The following is a 20120-nucleotide window of genomic DNA, read 5'->3' on the forward strand; positions in this document are numbered from 1 at the left end:
CTTGATGTGTAAGAAAAGCAATTTTCTGATCAGCATGTTGCATAGTTACAGCCATTTTTTTCTTTCTTTCTAGTAGATCAGATCAGTGTTAGGAAATGATAAGTAAGAAGTGTCGATAACGATTCTATTCAAGTGTTGGAAGAGTGAGAAATAAAGAAAGAGAAAGAGTTATGCGAAGAAGATAGATGAAGTGAGCAGAAACCTATATTAAGTAATAAGAAGAAAGAGGCCCTCCACAAGCCCACGGACACCAAACTCAAGCTCCAAATAATAACCGGTTTGCAATATAGACGTCAATCTTGAACTTCATGATTTTCTTTATATTAATACATTTATTGGTTTATATTACTATTGTACAATAATATGAATTTATCAAATCAAAATTATTATGCATCACGTTTTGAACCCATTTGCGGCCAGTTAGTATCATCCCCAATGAAGTCGTCAGATTCTTGAAGATCGGCAGAATCTTGATAATTATCTGAAACATCCGGTATCTGATGACCAAGACCGTCAGTGAGGTTAGTACTTGATTCAATATCTGAATTATCAGAGATAGAGGAGTACCAGGCCCCTGATCTTGTGCTTTTCGCAGTTTCAATTCCAGCTGAAGATGTCACCGTTGTTTCAACACGGTTAAAGTCACCTCTCAAAAGGTTTCTAGGTATGGTATTGCCTGAGCTCCTATTCTCGGTTACTAGTCGCAGCATTGCCATGGTACGGTCACCCACATGTGGAGAAAATAATGGGTGATGCAATTCAAGATGTTGCGACTCTTCTGGATCCGTTGCTCGATCTGTACTGTAGCTCTCCTCAAATGTCACTGATGTGATTGTCTTTGTTGTCATTGTCATAGTTGATTCTTTTTGTCCAGTACAATCATGGCCACTCTCAGTGTCATGTTTGGCGCTTTCATATTGACTTTCAGTACCGTTGCTATTGTCACAAATAGCCTCCGATTTCTCGTCAAAGACATCGATATGCCTCTCCGGTTCTTTGCTTACGGGAGCAGGTTTCGGTGGTACGTCCGTGTTGCCACTATCTGTAGACGCTGAGGGCTTTGGTTCTTTGGTTGGGCCATCATTTGGTACAAAGGGTGCTGTTGGTGCTGTTGGTACTGTTGCTGGTGAACCATCTGAGACTGGAATGCAAACTCCATACAGATCCTCTTCATTGTATAAGACATCATCAATAGTCCAACGGTGAAAACAGTGGCAGCTGAAAATATGCGCATAAAGATCTGATTTAGCCTTAAGGCAATGATGGATCTTTTGCCCAATAAGCTCCCTGGGCCGTTTCCCAAATGGCCTTCCATATATTCGAAAAAGAGCCTTTCTATCCATCAATAGCGGTGCAGAATGATGCCAAAACTCCCATCCAATACCAAGACCTGCCAAGATAAGTGAGAACCCAAGCATCAAGTAGACATCCCAGCTTGGATGGTAGGTGAATGTTTTGCCCGTAAAGTCGAAGATCACGATCATTTCACGATAACCAACTTGGGCGAACTGATCGACACCAAACATGAAGATGTACGCGCCCCCAAAACTAGTGGAGAAAATGATGAAAAATCGTTCGAAAAATGTAGCGAGAGCGGCTCCTCCCAGAATAAATGATCCCATAATCACATATCGCCCAGCGTTCGTGATTGAGAGGTTGGCAATGGCAACAATGCTCATAGCTAGAGCAAACCCGCCAAATGCACCCGTGAATGTAACGCCGAGATCCCAAAAGCGGAACGATAGTATCGAGCCCACGAGACCAGCTGCCAACCAAAGCCAAAAGTAATAGTACTTTGGTATAAACGTCGTATAGATGAGGTCCCATCGAATCGCAAGCATAATCATCATGGCGGCAACCGCTATGAAACAAATGAAATAGGCATTGTATGTCAGTGTTTTTTTCCTGATATTTCTTTTTATACGACATTGTTATCTGTTTTGGTTACCCCAAGCAAGAAATCCAGTGACAAAGAGGGTTAACCGAATGAACTTGAAGCCATAAAAAACTTCAAAAAGTCCAATGAGAATGAAGGTGACGCCCAATGCCCAATTTTGTTTTGATATTCTGTTAAGTTGTCCAATGTCTAAATCGATAATTCCATCATTGATAGGTGTAACAGTCGTTGGTATAGCGAATGTGCATGACAGGGATATCAAAAGTAGCAGTAGTAACCGGCACAACTTTTGCATATGGACACGAACATTTACAAGGTATTTCGCATTTGTTGCATCAGCAGCAAAACCTATTGACAGTTGTGATTTAGTGGATATCATGGTTATGGTGTTCCGTAGTAAATCATTTCCAGCAAAAGAGTCTATTTGCTGCTTATTGTTGAGGGTTTAGCGAGAGTGGATAGGGTAATTGCTGAAGAGGGATCCTTTCGAAAACGAGTATGGTATTGGAGAAAATTAGGTGAAAGAATGAAAGAAGGGACGAAGTTGTTACATATTACATGTAGATCTTTAACTTGATGCCAGGTCTCTGAATGTTCGATTGTTCAGTATCCTGTGCGCTCGTTTGGTTAGGGGTAACACTCTTTTGCGTTGGTTCCTGCAACACATTATGATAATGCCTGTTTACATGCCCATGCTCTCTGTTGCACGCCATGTCACCAAGGGCTTTGCTTTGAACTGATGACCTCTCACATCCCCCCTATTTTTAAAAGACTGCCTCAGATATTCATGTCACAAAAGCTTAGTTTATGCGACTCTACTAAATTGCATTAGAAACAAAAAGGCTAATATGCTTAACAGGAGCTGCCAGGTGAAAGAGGAAACTAGGGCCTCTCTTTTCTTATACCCATCCCCATGCTCCTTATCCCCTCACTTCATTATTTATGCTGCAAAACATCCACCAAGGTGCAAAAGTAACAGCTTTGGATTTTCAGCTTATATATCACTCGTATTTTAGTCATGCAGCCTATTTTATTATCAGTTGAAATCTAGAAGAGGCTTCTTTTCGGTTGTTGTTTTTTGCAGCCATCTTTACGGTTCTTTTTATGCTTTGTACTTGAGTCTCAGAAGCTGGTGTGCTTTGGCGTCCATTTTCTGCGGTATACGACAGGTTATTAGGGATCCTTTCGCCCGTGACCGCTGTACGACCCTGTCGCCACATCAAGTCACTTTTTAATAGACTAGCGATCTTTTTTGACGTCAATTTTCTCTTATTCATACACAAGCAATTTTTCGCAATGGGAGACCCAGCTGCTGATCTCGCTGTTCAGGGTGTGTGGTCAAAACGATTAGACATGGAGATTCAATTTCAAAGATGAGTAATGCTGATTGCGTTAATTCCACATATAAAAAAATATATATATATATCGTATTCTCCAGGTACGAACACATCTAGTATAACATCGAAGCGAAGCTTGGAGCGCTTGGGGTATTTGCAACCATGCCATGTCGAAGGAGCCACGGAAAAGGATTCGCCATTAATGCTAAAATATGTGGTTCAAAAGCCCAGTCGGCGTTCGCCTGTCATCAACCGCTCTTATTACTACCGTACAGAAACCATACGTTTGTTGGTCGAAGGTTGGATCCAAGAATGTGAGACGCTTGGAATGGATAATTGCGCCGTAATTAGTCTGGGATGTGGATTGTAAGAATGAATTTTGGTTGTGGCTCTTTTCAATCTGTAATTCTGTTTGATCTACACCTCTCTTTCCTTCTCCATGAATGTGTCTATTGAAGGCTACTAGTATTAAATCAACAAGTTGTTTATCTTTTTTATTTTTACTTTTTAGCGATCCAACGTTTTTCCGGCTAAAATTATTACAAGAGAGGAGAGAAACCAGGACAAAGCTCAAATATATTGACATTGACTACCCTACGCTCATCATGGAGCGACTCTACATGGTTAGGAATCAGGAAAAGCTATTTGATCTTCTTCCTGAGAATCCGTCAAAGGACGATGTGGCAGAGTTCGTCTCGGATACATATTCATGTCTTGGCGTTGACTTGAGGAACCTAAATGAATTGGAGAAGAGGCTTGAAGAAGCAGGTATCACCAAGAAAGGAGGACAGCAACAGACGCGGATGCCCATTCTTGTGGTCTCTGAAGTCGTTCTGGCATATCTTGAAGCCGAAGAATCAGATGCTGTCATCAAATTTTTCGCCGACTTCCCTGAAGGTTCGACACAAGAGAAGGGCGTAGTACATCATGACTTTTCATATCTGAGTGGCTCTTTAAGTGGACTGTTAATCACTATTTTTTTCCTTTATGATAGCAACTTTTGTCCTGCACGAGCAATGTATCCCAACATTCGATGTAGATGAACAAGGGAATGAAAACTTACATCCCTTCGCATTGACGATGTTTCGGCACTTTGAAAGGACCATGACACCTCTCAAGACACTTCGTGAGTATATGAGCATTGAGGATCAGCGCGACCGATTCCAAGAGTTGGGGTGGCCCAATTGCGAAATCATGAATATGAACCTGATGGCCGATTTACTTGTTACGCCCAATGAGTCCGACCATCTCAGGATATCTCAACTGGAGCCTTTTGATGAATACGATGAACAACATTGGATCGGATCTTATTATTTTACTGCCGTCGCCTCAACGGGCCCAAAGGAGGGTGTATCCGTCCCGACTCGGAGTCCTGATGTCCTTCGAGGCATTGGATTGAGTGCAAAGCTTCAGCACGCTTTGTTTATGACTGAGACTCCTATGGATAAATCGAGCTACATCAGTATTGACCATAAGTCAGCATCTGCGTCCTCTTCACAACGTTCGATCGTGGGAAGTATCAAATGGGCAGGAGAAGTTCTGTTCCCAGGTTTGGACATTAACCGAAAGGGCCATTCGCTTACTATCTTGGGGGACTATGCATATGCTTTTGGAGGCTTTGGTCTTGATGCTTCAGATGGTCTAGAAGATCAGAGGATTTTCCGCGCTCGGTCGCAACAAACACGGCTAGCCACCATGTTACGGATCAATCTGCAAGATGGAACCTCACAGATGTTACCCCGTGATGACGACGAACCTGCACCTCGTATGCACCATTCTGCTGTGTCAACGCTGAATGGCTCTACGATATACATGTACGGTGGCAGAGACGGTCCCACGAAGGTGCATAACGATGTTTGGAGATTCACTCCAGAAAATGGATGGGACCCCATATGGCGCGCCAGAGTGAACCCTATGAGTAACCATCGGGCCCCAAGCGGGCTCTTTAAGCATACTGCCAATATGATGGTAATTGATGATAAAGAGATGATGGTCGTTTATGGAGGAAGAAATGGAGCTGGAGAAGCTAATGAGACGATCTGGGCGTTTGTTATTCCGGATAATCAATGGGTGCCATTTATGTGGCGCAGTTCAGAACGGCAGCCAAAATACAAAGGGATCTTTTCACATAGCAGTGTTGTTGTCAAAGATGAAGACCAGAGGAATGTATTGCTTGTTATTGGGGGGATTCATGGGAAAGATGAAAAGGTTCTTAATTCTGTTACAAGGGTTACGATGGGGAGAACACTGAATATAGATGAAAACACAGTGCTACATTGGGCAGAAGCTGATGAGATAAGCTTACAAGAGATAAACGACAACAGTAGCGCAGGTAGAAGTAGTAATAGCGGTGACCATGCTCATGTTCATTCATTATTCAAGCCGAGGTTCGGCCACACGAGTGTGGCTGTTGATGAAGATCGAATCTTGGTCATTGGAGGAGTCTCATCTCCAGGTCTATTGTTATGGCAAGAGACCGTCGTGGAGATCCGACTAAAGGCTCGTACGTTCCAATATCTACGTCCTTCATCATTTCGAGAACTGGTGATGGTAAACCACGCCACTGTATTGGATAACAGCCGAAACCGGATCATTGGTATTGGTGGAGGAGGAACATGTTTTGGTTTTGGGGCGTGGTGGGATGCTGTGGGATGGGCTCTAAAGCTTTAGATGTCTCTGTCTACCGCGTATTATAAACCTATAAAAAAATAAATAAATAAATAAATATTGAAGTCTTGCATAGAAATTCGAGTAGAAACGCGACTGCGCAGCAGAGAGAAGAATCTCCTACTCTTTATTCTCGGTACGCATAATCCATATCGCGTCTTTAAATGCACGGATAAGCGTTTTTATATCCGCGCGTCGGAAGCCATGGCGCTGCCACGCTGATCAACAGGAAACGGCGGCGGCAGAGCGGAAGTACCATTAAGCGGATCTTTAAGTAAAAAAATTCAGCCAATCTTTAATAGCAATAAGATATTTTAGGTTCACTTCTGTTGGTGTACAGAAATTGATCCATCCATCACAATGAAACTGTTTCTTCCCCTGGAGGAATAAATAACCCAGAAAAGAGGTTGTTTGCCTTCGTAAGTTAGAGCCTGAAGCTTAGGATAAACTGCGCACGGATAAAATAAAGGGCCATAGACCCCTTGGAAGAGTATTGTTGGCGCAATTATGCCCGACTTACAATCAGTGATCCTCGCCGCTTATTTAAATTGTATAAAAAAATATATTGCGCTTTGAATGACATGAAATGAAGCCATGATGCATGACCCCCTTCTTTGTACGCATGCATACTCCGCAACTTCATGGGCGCTCGCTACCATCTTTGCTTTTTTTTTTTTTTTTTTTTTGAGAGTAAATACCCTCATAGCTTTTGGCTTCATACTGAAAGCTTGTCACAGATATGACATAGTGATACTGCTTTGAAATATCAAGCAGACGATGTAATGTGTATTTTATCAATGAAGGAGCTCTGGTATAAAAAGCGATCATCAATACAGAGAAAATCGAAAAAAAAAAAAAAAAAAAAAAAGTGTACACGCATCTTAACACCACTTCCATTAGCTTTCAACATCTATAAACTTGCATCTTTCTCCATATAAACAGGGGCCACTAAAAAACCGCCATGTTATCCCTAAACACCTCATCCTCTACCTTCACTCAGCCTAGCACCCCAGTTTTGATCGTTGGTGCTGGCCCTACAGGTATTTTTGCAGGTCTTCTTCTAACCAAAATGGGCATTCCACATCGCTTGATCGAGCGTCAACACGAAGTCTCCAAGCTATCCAAGTCTCTGGTGATCCATGCACGCACTCTTGAGATCTTCCATATGCTTAGCCACGATCACAGCCATAATCTTCCCAAGATCGACCTCATCAACAAATTCATGAACTCGGGCACATTTTTGGCTGACTTCCATTGCTACCTTGGTACCAAACTCTTCTCAACCATCCCAATGCTGAGAAACTCCGAGTCCCATTTCACTGAAGCCCTCCTTATTGAGCAATCCAAGACTGTTACCATTTTGACCGAAGAATATGAAAAACTTGGTGGACAAATCGAACGTGGATGGGAATTAATGGATACTAGAGTAATAGAAGAGGGAAAGGGGGAGGAAAGCTTTGGGGTATCTAATCCTCAGAAGGGGAAAACGTTTGTAGAAACCACAATCCGACGTGTCAAAGCCGGCGTCAACATTCGCTCGAATGAGAGCAAAGTCTTGGGAGCCATTGAACTAGAGGCTGACCTAAAGGATAAAGAATATGATTACGAAGTGGTCCGATCTGAATATTTGATTGCATCCGATGGGGGTAAATCTACGGTCCGCCATAAGCTGAACATCGCTTTTCCAGGTCGGACCCTTGGCAAGAATATAATCATTTACGACGGGCAAGTAACAGCGAACATTCCTGTGGACAAAATTTTGTAAGTGTTTCCTTATGGACCGTATTCATATCGTTTCACATGTTGCAACATTTCTCGACAGAGTGAGCTTTAGCAATAAAATAACATGCAGCCTTTTTTAATTTACGCACGGTAGAATCCTTATTGGGGACAGCGGACGTACCGCAATATCATTTCCTTTGGGTGATAATCGTATCCGTCTGATGCTTGACTGTGGTGACATTGCCCCTGGCAATGATAAAATCCAGGAGGCGGAAGAGCTCACAATCCCTAAATTCCAGAAGATTCTGGACGAGGCCATTTCCCCAGCCAAAATGCAGATCCTCGACTGTAAATGGTTGACCTATTACCGCGTCAATGAGCGCCTTGCAGACCGATACTCAGATAAGGGACGGATCTTCCTGTGTGGAGATGCTGCTCACGTTCACTCGCCTGCTGGCGGTCAAGGTACCACAATCTTGTTTCGTCTCGAGGAGGAAAAAAAAAAAAGTTGATCCAATTTCACGTTTTCTAGATTGTACTAAAACATACTCTTCTCTTGCATGAATAAATAACAAAGGATTAAACATGGGGCTTCAGGATGCGTTTAACTTGACTTGGAAAATGTCGCTTGTGCTCAAGGGCTCTGCTCCCGGATCCATCCTCGACACATATGAAGCTGAACATTCCGAAGTCGCTCGAAATATCGTTAAGCTTTCGGCTGGTCTCTTTGGCGGCGTCATAGCGGAAGGCTTTTGGCAGAAGCTGCTAAAGCGATTTGCGCTCCTAACAGCGCCCTATATCCTGCCCCGTATACCGCAAGGTCCACCTATGTGCATGGTAAAAAAAAAAAAAAGTAACAAACAGTAACATACACACTTCTCTTTTAAACAACTTGTTCCTAACTTGGAACTATTATTTCCCTTTAGCTTCGAATTCGATACCGCGAGAATAATATCAATAGGAGGTGTCCCACACAATCAGCCCCGGCAGAGGAGTTCCAAGTCGGGGTTCGTGCTCGCGATGGTGCCCTATCGATTATTTGTACCGAAAATCTCAGGGACGTCAATGAACAACAGCATCTGCGTCTACATGATCTCCTGATCGGCCCAGGCATTTTCCATATCCTTGTCTTCACATCCGATATGCTGGCTAAGGACATCGCTACTGACCTCAAAGATATCCGCACAACCGTTGCTTATAATCTTTCTAAAAACATTGAGACCTCTCTTGCTACTTGGGGAGTCAACTGGGAACAGACACAGAACAACACGGGCGACGATGCAAAGAATAAGTACCGCAGAAATAGCAATACGGGCCAATCCAAAATGTTCATGATTCATGTAATCACCGCACCCATTTCCCAACCCGATTTCGAAACGCTCTCGGTCTTGACAAATAAGTCTTTTGGAGCCGGTAAACTGTATCTAGATGAGGACGCCGCCCTACTACATCGACGGTATGGTATCCCCACAAGAGGTGGACCAGGCTCCATTGTATTATTACGCCCGGATTCATATATTGCTTACAGAGTCCAAGGCGTAAGTGATTCCGCATGGATGGATGTAGATAAGTATCTGAACTCAATCTTGATTCTCCCGTCTAAAAATGTGGAATTAAGGCTGTAAAGCATACATATAAAAAAAAAAAATACAAAAAGCATATTTTTTTGCCTATATCTTTTAATGTCAATGTACATGGTGAGAATACGACAGTTTACGAAAGAGAAATTAGAAAAGTAAATGCCTGATAGCTTTACACTTGACGTTCTCTTGAAGTGTTGTCGGATATCATGACTCGATTGTAAAAAACATTTGTCTATTTTGTTATGAACATCACGCGCGCGTCATCCATGAAATTGAGGAATGCGCCCCCAATTCCGCGTGGTCTGAAGACCCCAAAACTTGATTTACAGCAGAAATGTGTGTAATACAAAATACAAAATCGACATACCCTAATGCGCAGCTCTTTGCGTATCTTTACTCATGCCATTTAGGACAGTGGTTTTCCTTTTTTTTTAACGTCTTAGCTTCGCCTTCGTGGATGTTTCAAAATACCTGTAAAACATATTGACTAATAGGGTTAAGATCACTAGTAGGGTCAGAAAGAACTCTTTACTCCTTTCCTATCGTTTCACATACATATGCATAATTTTCATCGACTTATTACTACAATTTCCTGATAGAAAATATGCCACAAAATTAAAACTTTGTTTCTTTGGAACAGAAAAGGGTACAGCCTTGCAACAATAGCCTTTCTCTATTCATTTTTGCGGATAAAGTAACCCGCGTGACTAAAGATCAAACGTCGTCGACTACTGTTACGCTAATTATATACGCTCCATCTCTTCGATCTCGGAAAAAAAAAAATAAGTGCAATGACGCACAAAGACTTGGAATAGACAGATACCTTTTTAGCGACACAGCTCTCTCTTTCCTTAGTGCCTTGGTTGTGCCGCTCATTCACCTTTCCTCTCACATATTGACATTCCTACTAAAATTACGTGGCAAAGTGGCAGTGTCCAGCATATCCCATGTAAAGTTCGACAAAAGGGGGTATAAAAATGGGCCTTCCCAACACTTTCCATCTCTCCTTCTTTCCAAAAAAAAAAAAAAAAATTCAAGCCATTATCGGAACAGAACCTATTCAAGACGATGAATGAAAGAACAGATACAACGATAACTCCCCAGGATCAACACATGATGGAATACACACTCTCCATGACAACAATCAGTAGTAGCACTATCACTTTAAGTACGACTACTACTCACAATTCTGGAAATAATGACACTACAATGACAATTGATACCTGTGAAGATCCTCTCATGATGCAGTACGCCATGTCTATATCCTTGACCAACGACAACAAGGACAACAACAGCAGCAGTATTATCGACACCAATGGTCCCGACGGTCAAATCCAAATCTTAGATCAGGATCAAAGTCAAAATCGCTCACACAGTTTTTCACCTCAAGAGCTCTCTGACAAACTAAACCGCATCAAACAACAACAACAACAGCTTCCAACCCTTCTTCATTGTCCCACATCTCACACCAATGGATCTGGAGCGCTGCCGAAAGTACTCTGCCCCAGCGGCACCGTAGTGACTAATACTTCTCGGCTATACGCACATTCTCGATCACAGTCCCGAACTCACTCTCGAACCCAATCCTGTAATCATTCCCGTAGTGCATCTAAGGACAAATCATCTTCTCCTTCTCATCGACATTCCCGCAGTCCTTCTTGTGACCGTGATGTAACAGATTCAAAGAGCTCTTGCAACAAATGTTCGACTGCGACGGCCACACATACACTTTCCATCGATACTAACCAAAAGACCCCTTCAAGGCCGCGTACACCTCAGCAAGCACTCCAGGAGATTTTAGAGCATATCAACCTACGTCAAAACCATCATCATCATCACCAGCACTCTGGTCACTGTCATAATCAGTACGATAAGGAAAGAGACAGTCAAGATCTGGATTCAACGAACATACGGAGACTTCATCGCCATAAACTGAACCCAGATCTACTCAAGGACCAAAATCTTACACTCAAACAAGCACATGGGCAGGCAAACCTGCGGCACAGCGAGTAAAAAAAAAAAAAAAAAGAGCAGACATGACGATCAGATAAATTTATATTTTACTCGGTCGACACCATTGAGCCATATCGACTTCGGGTTATTGTTTGTCTACTTCTTTATTTATACAAAGCAATTCATACCGCAGTCATGATGTAACAACAGTAGAAATAATCAACACTTACCATTAATAATAAAAATAATAAAACAATTAGTAGCAATAATATAATAATAATAATAAAATATAATAATAATACTAGAATAATATTGGCCCTGCATACATTAGCCATTTTGCACAATATTATATTTGATGTGTCGGGAAAAGTCTAGTTATTTTCTATCGTGGGAGAGCTATGCACATGTGCCCTGCTAGAAGATACCGCGGTTGTTGTCATGGTTGACGACGCTGGCATGCCAGTATTATTAAAATATAATGAAGTCAACTTACGGACTTCATCTTTTTTTTTTTTTTTTTTTTTTTAAATAGAAAAATAAAAATAAAATAAAAAAAAGAATTAGAGGATTGATTTGTCTACATATTAGTTTTTTTTTTTTTTTTTTTTTCTTCCTAAAGCCATGTTTTACCTTCCACTTCTACCAATGTGCTATCTTTGCGAGATACAATCATGTACACTTCACGATCTTCGAACCGCTTGCCCACAATCCAATGGTTGGAAGGCGACCGCGTCGTGATCTCTGAAGCACCCGGCATACTTGGTAGCGTGGACAATTTTTAAATAAGTGAAGAGAAGAATTAGGAAATGTCGATAAACATCCTTTTCATATAACATAAGATGTATCCTTAGCTTACCGATCAAAGTCTTGTTTGATGTCTAATAATGACAATGCCATATCGGATCCAATAGTGAATCCACCTCTGCCAGTTGTAGATCCTAACTGTACCTTGATTGCCAAATTCATTTTGTTAAAGTATACAAATCGGATCTCCTTATCGATTCCACTGCCCCCTCCACTTCCATTGCCATTATTACTTCCTGGAGAAAATGCGCCCCCTAGTGTGCGTGCTGTGATTGACTCCTTCACCATTTGTCTTGCGACTTCCTCAAGAAGCGATCGCGTGATAATGCTTTCACTGCTATTACTACTGCCGCTACCATTGGGGTCCAGTAATGGAGGGTCATAGATCATTCCCGATAGAAACTCTTCTAGCTCTCGTGTAAATTGCTCCGGATTGTCAATCAGCTGTTGCGACGCTGAATTTGCTAGAGACGCAAAAAAGCATATGTTGAGTCCACTTTTGTGCTAGTATACGATATGTTGTAAAGGTGATCGATATTGAGGAAATAAAATAATATGTTAGTTTTTTTTTTTTTTTTTTTTTTTTTAAAAAAAAAAAAAGAAAATAAGTATAGCAACAATTATCTCTTTTGTTTGATTACTTTACCTTGAATGTAATTCCCAAATGTTCCTCAACATCCTCACTATTAGCATCCTGCCCGTACCAAAGAGGATTCACCTGAGCTTTGCCACCTGCCGTCAGCAGTGCCTCAGACTCCCCGGATGGTCGAGGACTTGACCCAGCGGTGTTTATATCTGGCGCTGAGAGTGTATTTGCATTTGAACTGCCCGGGATAGTAATGCCTTCAACACTCCGAATAGATGGTGCTGGCGAGCTGACACGTGAAGCAGGACGAAGAGGCGGTGTTGAAGGCGGTGTAGTTGCTGAAGGGGATGACCGATAAAATCCAAAAATGCTGGTGTTGGACCATGATTTTCCGAATCTAAATGTGGAAGTTTGCTGAGGCGGTCAAAAGAAAATAACGAGTCGATGCATATTTGAAGAAGGAGCGATTAGAATAAGATTGATATGAAATGCTTTTTGGCTAAACGAGGATAAACCAAAATAATAAAAAAAAAGGAAAGGGCCTGTCTCTTTACCTTTCGCTTCCGTGCTTCTTCTTCTTCCCGTCGGTCTAATAATGAGCTCATGCTTGCACTATCGTATCCGGTTATTTGTAACACATGGTTCCAAACCGCTTTGAGGTCTTCATCTCGAATATCACTGGCCACCAGCTGGTCCTCGAACGTTATCATAGAATGTGTTATCAGTCCTTTATATCTCTCTCGTACACTCCTCACGATCTGATCAATATTCTGGAACCCGACTCCTGTTTTACTCAGTGGCAAATAATGAATCCCATCCAAGGCTCGTTCCAATGTCATGTCCTTCTCAAAATTCCAACCAAGGACCCAGGATTCGAAAAACTCTTCTAGTCGCCGCTGTAATGGTCTTGTATTCCCATTATGTGCTATGACGAGACTTTCCATAGTTCCATTGGCAACCTTGTACATCGCATAAGCCTGTCGAAGTAGTGCTGAAACAATTGCATCATGGATCTCATGCTCTAAATATTCAATCACCACGCGGTACTTTCCATCAGCACCCTTAATAGATCGTCTGATTGTTCCAAGTTCTATACACTGAGTCGAACCGACACCCCAGACCGATGTAGGGACATGGTATCAAGATAAACCAGTCAGATTTAAGGTGCTTTACTGTTGTCATTTTATGGAGAGTATCTGTAGTGTGAGCCTACCAAATGCAGCCAATATCCTGGCTCGGCTTCATAAAATACCAGTCGGTTTTTCTGAGAATGCACGTTCTCGCATGGGGCCGTGGGTGAGAATATCCTATTGCACGTTATGATCAAGGTCAAGGTCAAGGTCAAAGGTCAAAGGCTGTCAAGCGCCAGCCATCTCTTGGTTTTTTTCGTCACGAAAAATTATTTCGAAACCTTCTCATCCATTGCGCTGGGTCTTGGTTACCGTGCAAAGTTGACCAGTCCTTGTGCTAAACCAATATTTCGCATCTTCACATCCATGGACACGGTCTTTCGAGCCACATAATAGAGTAATTGTTCATGTTGTGTCTCGTCAGTAGGTCCAAATTCAGGGTTGTAGATGCAAAAGTAGCCTAAAGAAGATGAAGTGGAAGCTGGTCCTGAGGATGATGACGATGATGAGGGTCCTACTGCAGGTTTGGGCGAGGTTGCGCCAGATGTGCCGTACATTGAGAGTGCCGCTCTAGGCTACCAAGAAAAGGTTAAAAAAAAAAAAAAAAAGTAATGAAAGAATGCAAGGCAAGAGCAAACATTTTTAGCAGCCCCAAATGTGACGCCCCGAAAACCATGTCATAATCAGGACGCGACCTTTTTTTTTCTTTTTTAGCGCACTAAACAAATGGTCACGATAATAGATATCACAGTATGGAGAAGGAAAGCATGGTTCTCAATTTCATTTATTGTCCTACATATTGGGTGGACAATAATCTATAATGGATTATGATGCCAAATCCAGCCCTTTTTCCATTTAAGGGTATTATGTTTCATGTCTGTACGTACAAGACATGTGTCCGTTTTGTGGCTTTTACTCCGACACTTGTCCTGAAATTTGAATTGACATCAAATCCATCGAAATTTTAACAATGTCATCATGGCATGCTAAAGATCTCTTTCTTTCTTCTTTATTTTACGCCTTCATTCCTCCATACATTCATATACACAATAAAACAATAAAACCTACAATACACAGAGTAGACTTGCCCTCTCCCCTGACTAAAACTGAGAAAAATAACGGCACATTCGCATTTTCAAAGGTTCATTCCTGCTTGCTCACTTTCAAAATGACAAACAACAACGAAAAGATTTTATCCAATTTCACCTGCATGGATTTGGAACAAAGCACCAGTCAGACGAAGCCAACCAAGTCAAGTACTCGCACTGGATCCACTCGTGCAGCACCGAGGAGAAAAAGAGTTATTCTGACTGACGAAACGACTCCAGAGCCTTCACCAGTGGCACAGACTGCTAGAGTTAGTGCAAAGTCTTTTAAGCGCCCTAGGCGTTGTGAGGCTGATTCTTTATCCTCAAATGTCCTTCACTCCGGTCCATTGACAGAAGAAGAGCTGGCCCTGGCGAACGCACGGAAGGAGTCGGCGAGAAGTGTGCTGCAGATGATTTTAGATGATCCAGATTCATCGACGACAGTGAATCAATATAAGACACAGCTCCGGCTGTGGGAGGTATGTTGGATCATCAAAATGTCGCTATGAGCTATCTCAGACAGGCTATCAAACTAGACGACTTGGCTAATTCTCTTTTTTGTTTTTAGCAATACTGCAATGAAAATTATCAAGGTGACTGTAGCGTCGATGCGAAACGCATGCTTGAATACTTCACAACGGTTGTCTTCAAGCGAACAGTAAAGCGATTGATCGGCACAGATCGTTGCTACCGTGGCGCTATTGGGTATGCCCAGCAGGGTGGAGGAGATTCTTCGAATTCTCAGGCTGGGGAAGACGCAGTCTATGAGGGAGAAGAGATCGACGAATTAGTCGAGGCAGATATCGACGAACATGAACTAAGCGACATGGAGCAGAGACTGGAGACATTAGATAACAGCGAGCAAGTTGATGACGACGACGGCCAAAGCATAGACCAAGGTCAACAACAGGGACAGGGTCAGGGACAGGGTCAGGAACAGGATCAGGAACGGAGACAGGGTCAGGGACAGGGACAGGAACAAGGACAGGAACAGGAACAGGATGAAGATCTGGAGCTTCAGCTGAGGTCATTGGCACAGAGAGGTAAGAAGGCTCCTCCCTCCTGGGATAATATGGAGCCACCTGAAGGAGTCGACCCACATCAATGGCAGATTGATATAGCATTGAATGATGAGGAGCGAGCATCACATGAAGCTGTAACTGTTGGGGGTTCAAGCAAGAACATCACGCCGAAGCGGAAGACTGCAGCCGTTATCAGGACTGAAAATGAAAGAGAACAAGGTATGTAAAGATAACCATGTATTAATATATAAATTGTTATACAGTACTGGGATCCAAACCTTTGGGAAGGCTCCGCCATCACGCGTACCCCAGGTGACAAGACACCATGGCCGCAACTCAGTGTTAATTATCAATATAAATAGCCTACTAAATTATGACTTAATAAACCATTCCTTAATCCTGCATCCACCTTAATGTATCTTTGATTGTTACAATTTACACTAATGGTTGATACTTTTTATTATATATACAATTACTTTTTTTTTTTTTTTTTTTTTTTTTTGGATATACTTTTGCGTTTGTAGTTATCCTGCAAGCACCAGAGGACAAACATGGCAGCAAAATTGTCTTTGTTCCTCTCACGCTGGGGACAGTCGCAAATGTTAAGAAGGCTTTGCAATACTTATGGAGGCAACAGTCTTCTTCGACAGCTCCGTATCCCAATCCCGCCCCAAACCCAAGAACGGATGTACCACTAGCGGAGGCGATCAAAAATTATGGAGAGAAACTTGTCCATCACAAAGTAACGACAGGCACCTTATCCCGCACTGCCACCTGTGCCGTACGAGAACCTTACAACACTAAAATGTACCTGCGTATGTTGGCCTTTACATGGCGCATGCTTCCGACGGTTGGAGTAAGCGGCAGGCGACCTTACGACAGTGTTACAAGATTTCAGTATATGAGGGAGAGGCTATGCCTCCTTGCACGCCATCATATGTTGCTGCGGGATGAGGACATCCGAAACTTGAACCTGGCTAACACATTCAATATTCAGACCCGTCACCCCGCGCCAGGGTCAAAGCTGGCGTCGGGGCTTGTCTTCTGCATCACACGTGGAAAGACAAACCATAAAGGTGTCGAACTCTATGCGACAGCTTATCGACATAAGCTGTTCTTAAGGTGCACCGTGGGCGGGTTTGCATTTTATATGCTAGAACGGTTCCAGGTAAATGATGCCGTCAGTCTTGACGCGAGCGTATGATTTTTTCTCATTCAATTACACAAAGTGACATATATCCTTATTTTTTTTTTTCCCTATTGTAGGTGTTCAAGGAGCCTCTTCCCAATTTTGCGGACCCTGACGAGTGGTACAGCATCAAGGTGCTAACAGGGGGTGGAACAAGCCAAGAACGGTTAGAGAACCGAAAGGAAGCGCTTGTTGGCCGAACCCAAATGAGCACTACGGCGGCTGTAATGCGTGCCTGCGACGTGCATTCGGCCAAAATTACGCACTCTGGCCGACATGCAGGGGTCTCGGAAGCCTACGAAAGAGGCTTAAGCCTGGACGATATTCGCCACTTGGGAAGGTGGGTCATGGGGCAAATGGAGAACTTCTATGCTCCAAAAAACCCAACCAGGGGCGCTTTTTGTATGGCTCAGTTTGGACCGAATGAGCCTTACTTTATCGAGCGTGATTTGGTCACCCCGCCCTTAGAGCTCCAGCGTCTGGTCTTTCCTTGGATTGAGGAAAATTTTGATAAAGATATGCCGGAGAGAGCTGACTCCTGGAGAGAGGAGTGCGCCAAAGAAATGCTGGGGGTCGATCCAAATGTCCCGACAGACGAAGACATTTTTTGGACGCCAATCGAGAAGAAGACGAGCTCGAAACGATTGACCCGTGCCTTCAGCACTGACTCCCTTGTTACACGCATTGGGTTCCTCAAACTTCTTGTGCGTATGAGGCGAGTAATCCTTCAGGATGCAGTGCTCTTTTTGAAGCCGAACGACAAGGGGAAAATGTTGGAGAACAAACTCCTCGAGTCGTTACCAGAAATCTTTGGTTGCCAGCTCTTTCTGGATTTCCAACATCAATTGCTTCGGGCCATCGACGTACATCGCCGACAAGCAGGCATCATCCAAGCGGATGTGCCAGTTAATGCGCAAACTATGGTAAGCGCCATTAACACGTTGTCGGTAGAGGCGCGGGTCTTTCATCAACTCCAGCATGAGACGGTCCAGAAGCTCGAGGCCCTATCCACCCTTGTGACAGAGCAACAGGAGCAACAGAGGCAGCAACAGGAGCAAATCCACTTACTTCTCCAATCGCTGCAGCAGCAACAAAGCGCAAATGTGCGGCAGCCTTTTCCATATCATGTGCAGTCTTGCCCGCCCTTTGTGTTTAATCCTTCTCCATTGGCGCCAGCACAGAGCCGCCTAGCTTCTTTTCCTTCGGTTCCTCAGGCTCCTACTACGCAGGGTCTATATCAAGCTCGCCAGGCCACTCCACCGCAACAGCAGCCATTATTTTCCAACCAATTGCCACCATGTCCTCAGCAACAGCCATATCAACATAGCCATGTGCAGGCTCCAATGACCTCAGAGCAGACACAACGATTGCCGGAAGATGAAAGGTATAAAGGCTACCTCATGAAAGGCGATGGCAAGCAATTGACGGTCAGGGAAGCATGGGATGAATTCCGTGGGCCCGTTGCTCAGGCAAAGCAGGAAAATCACAAATGGCCATTCACAGAGGCGCGTCACAAGGCATTCAGGCGCAGGCGTCAAATTTTCGATCTGATAAAGAATATTGCCGAAAAACAGAAGCGAGACTTCGAAGAGGTAGTAGACGCACTGACAGCTCAGTACAAGGGTCGGACAATCAATTCCATTCGACTAGAGCTTCTGAAAGACACCGGGAATGACGAAGGCTGCCACCAAGATGCGGACGAGTAGATGAGTAAGGGTAATTTTTTTTTTTCTTTTTTTTTTTTATATATACATATATATATATCCTCGGATACAAATTTAAGCAATAAAGCACAAAGTAGTGATGGTGTCGGAAATACCAAGACATGAACTGAGCTACAAGAGGCAGAAAACTGTTGGCTGCATCCTTGAGCCAAAAGAGGCTGAGAAAATACAATGTACAAGCAATCCATTGTCGTGAAATTTGTGATATTCCAAGGTGTTTAGCATAAGTATCATCCAGGAAAAAGCATTATCGTCAACATTATTAACAAGACAAAACACCATCAAAGCACTATCAAAGCATTTTTGACTCGACTCGGCTACCAACGCACTATAACAGAAATAATTGAATACTTCATCAATATAAAAACTGTCATGTTTAATCATTAACACTGTCTCTACCATAAAAAGATTTTGTCTATTTCGCTTCACAAATCCATTTTGTGGAAAAAGATTTGTGAAGCGAAATATAAAAATTTTGTGACTTGGTATCCTTCTGTGTCCACCTGTGTCCGCCTGTGTCCATCTGAATGGACACAGGTGAGCAATTTCGTTTCACAATCTATAATGGATTATGATGCCAAATCCAGCCCTTTTTCCATTTAAGGGTATTATGTTTCATGTCTGTACGTACAAGACATGTGTCCGTTTTGTGGCTTTTACTCCGACACTTGTCCTGAAATTTGAATTGACATCAAATCCATCGAAATTTTAACAATGTCATCATGGCATGCTAAAGATCTCTTTCTTTCTTCTTTATTTTACGCCTTCATTCCTCCATACATTCATATACACAATAAAACAATAAAACCTACAATACACAGAGTAGACTTGCCCTCTCCCCTGACTAAAACTGAGAAAAATAACGGCACATTCGCATTTTCAAAGGTTCATTCCTGCTTGCTCACTTTCAAAATGACAAACAACAACGAAAAGATTTTATCCAATTTCACCTGCATGGATTTGGAACAAAGCACCAGTCAGACGAAGCCAACCAAGTCAAGTACTCGCACTGGATCCACTCGTGCAGCACCGAGGAGAAAAAGAGTTATTCTGACTGACGAAACGACTCCAGAGCCTTCACCAGTGGCACAGACTGCTAGAGTTAGTGCAAAGTCTTTTAAGCGCCCTAGGCGTTGTGAGGCTGATTCTTTATCCTCAAATGTCCTTCACTCCGGTCCATTGACAGAAGAAGAGCTGGCCCTGGCGAACGCACGGAAGGAGTCGGCGAGAAGTGTGCTGCAGATGATTTTAGATGATCCAGATTCATCGACGACAGTGAATCAATATAAGACACAGCTCCGGCTGTGGGAGGTATGTTGGATCATCAAAATGTCGCTATGAGCTATCTCAGACAGGCTATCAAACTAGACGACTTGGCTAATTCTCTTTTTTGTTTTTAGCAATACTGCAATGAAAAT

At 42.9% G+C, this 20120-nt stretch overlaps 5 protein-coding genes across 5 annotated transcripts; 3 read left to right on the plus strand and 2 right to left on the minus strand.

Annotated features, from left to right (window-relative positions):
* Nucleotides 1-386: 386 nt before the first annotated feature.
* Nucleotides 387-2412, minus strand: BCR41DRAFT_385116 (hypothetical protein; the record flags this gene model as incomplete). Its single annotated transcript, XM_022027643.1, has 2 exons — nucleotides 1949-2412; nucleotides 387-1861 (listed from the first exon to the last, which is right to left on the minus strand). The coding sequence occupies exons 1-2, from the start codon at nucleotides 2274-2276 to the stop codon at nucleotides 387-389; spliced, it is 1803 nt and encodes a 600-aa protein (XP_021883397.1). The 5' UTR covers nucleotides 2277-2412.
* Nucleotides 2413-3158: 746 nt separating this feature from the next.
* On the plus strand, nucleotides 3159-5936 carry BCR41DRAFT_349761 (S-adenosyl-L-methionine-dependent methyltransferase). The gene is made up of 4 exons (XM_022023528.1): nucleotides 3159-3227; nucleotides 3336-3600; nucleotides 3746-4131; nucleotides 4229-5936. The coding sequence occupies exons 1-4, from the start codon at nucleotides 3194-3196 to the stop codon at nucleotides 5902-5904; spliced, it is 2361 nt and encodes a 786-aa protein (XP_021883398.1). The 5' UTR covers nucleotides 3159-3193; the 3' UTR covers nucleotides 5905-5936.
* Nucleotides 5937-6763: 827 nt separating this feature from the next.
* BCR41DRAFT_349762 (FAD binding domain-domain-containing protein) lies at nucleotides 6764-9347 on the plus strand. The gene is made up of 4 exons (XM_022023529.1): nucleotides 6764-7662; nucleotides 7778-8088; nucleotides 8201-8460; nucleotides 8550-9347. The coding sequence occupies exons 1-4, from the start codon at nucleotides 6863-6865 to the stop codon at nucleotides 9246-9248; spliced, it is 2070 nt and encodes a 689-aa protein (XP_021883399.1). The 5' UTR covers nucleotides 6764-6862; the 3' UTR covers nucleotides 9249-9347.
* Nucleotides 9348-10217: 870 nt separating this feature from the next.
* On the plus strand, nucleotides 10218-11280 carry BCR41DRAFT_16237 (hypothetical protein). The gene has a single exon (XM_022019665.1). The coding sequence runs from the start codon at nucleotides 10275-10277 to the stop codon at nucleotides 11217-11219; it is 945 nt and encodes a 314-aa protein (XP_021883400.1). The 5' UTR covers nucleotides 10218-10274; the 3' UTR covers nucleotides 11220-11280.
* Nucleotides 11281-11479: 199 nt separating this feature from the next.
* BCR41DRAFT_420604 (hypothetical protein) lies at nucleotides 11480-14236 on the minus strand (the record flags this gene model as incomplete). The annotated part of the gene is made up of 7 exons (XM_022029919.1): nucleotides 11480-11661; nucleotides 11790-11917; nucleotides 12016-12467; nucleotides 12610-12963; nucleotides 13104-13646; nucleotides 13763-13856; nucleotides 13992-14236. The coding sequence occupies 7 exons, from the start codon at nucleotides 14234-14236 to the stop codon at nucleotides 11531-11533; spliced, it is 1947 nt and encodes a 648-aa protein (XP_021883401.1). The 3' UTR covers nucleotides 11480-11530.
* Between the last annotated feature and the right edge of the window lie 5884 nt (nucleotides 14237-20120).

Source organism: Lobosporangium transversale (genome assembly GCF_002105155.1).
Source record: "Lobosporangium transversale strain NRRL 3116 chromosome Unknown BCR41scaffold_10, whole genome shotgun sequence".
NCBI lineage: Eukaryota > Fungi > Mortierellomycota > Mortierellomycetes > Mortierellales > Mortierellaceae > Lobosporangium > Lobosporangium transversale.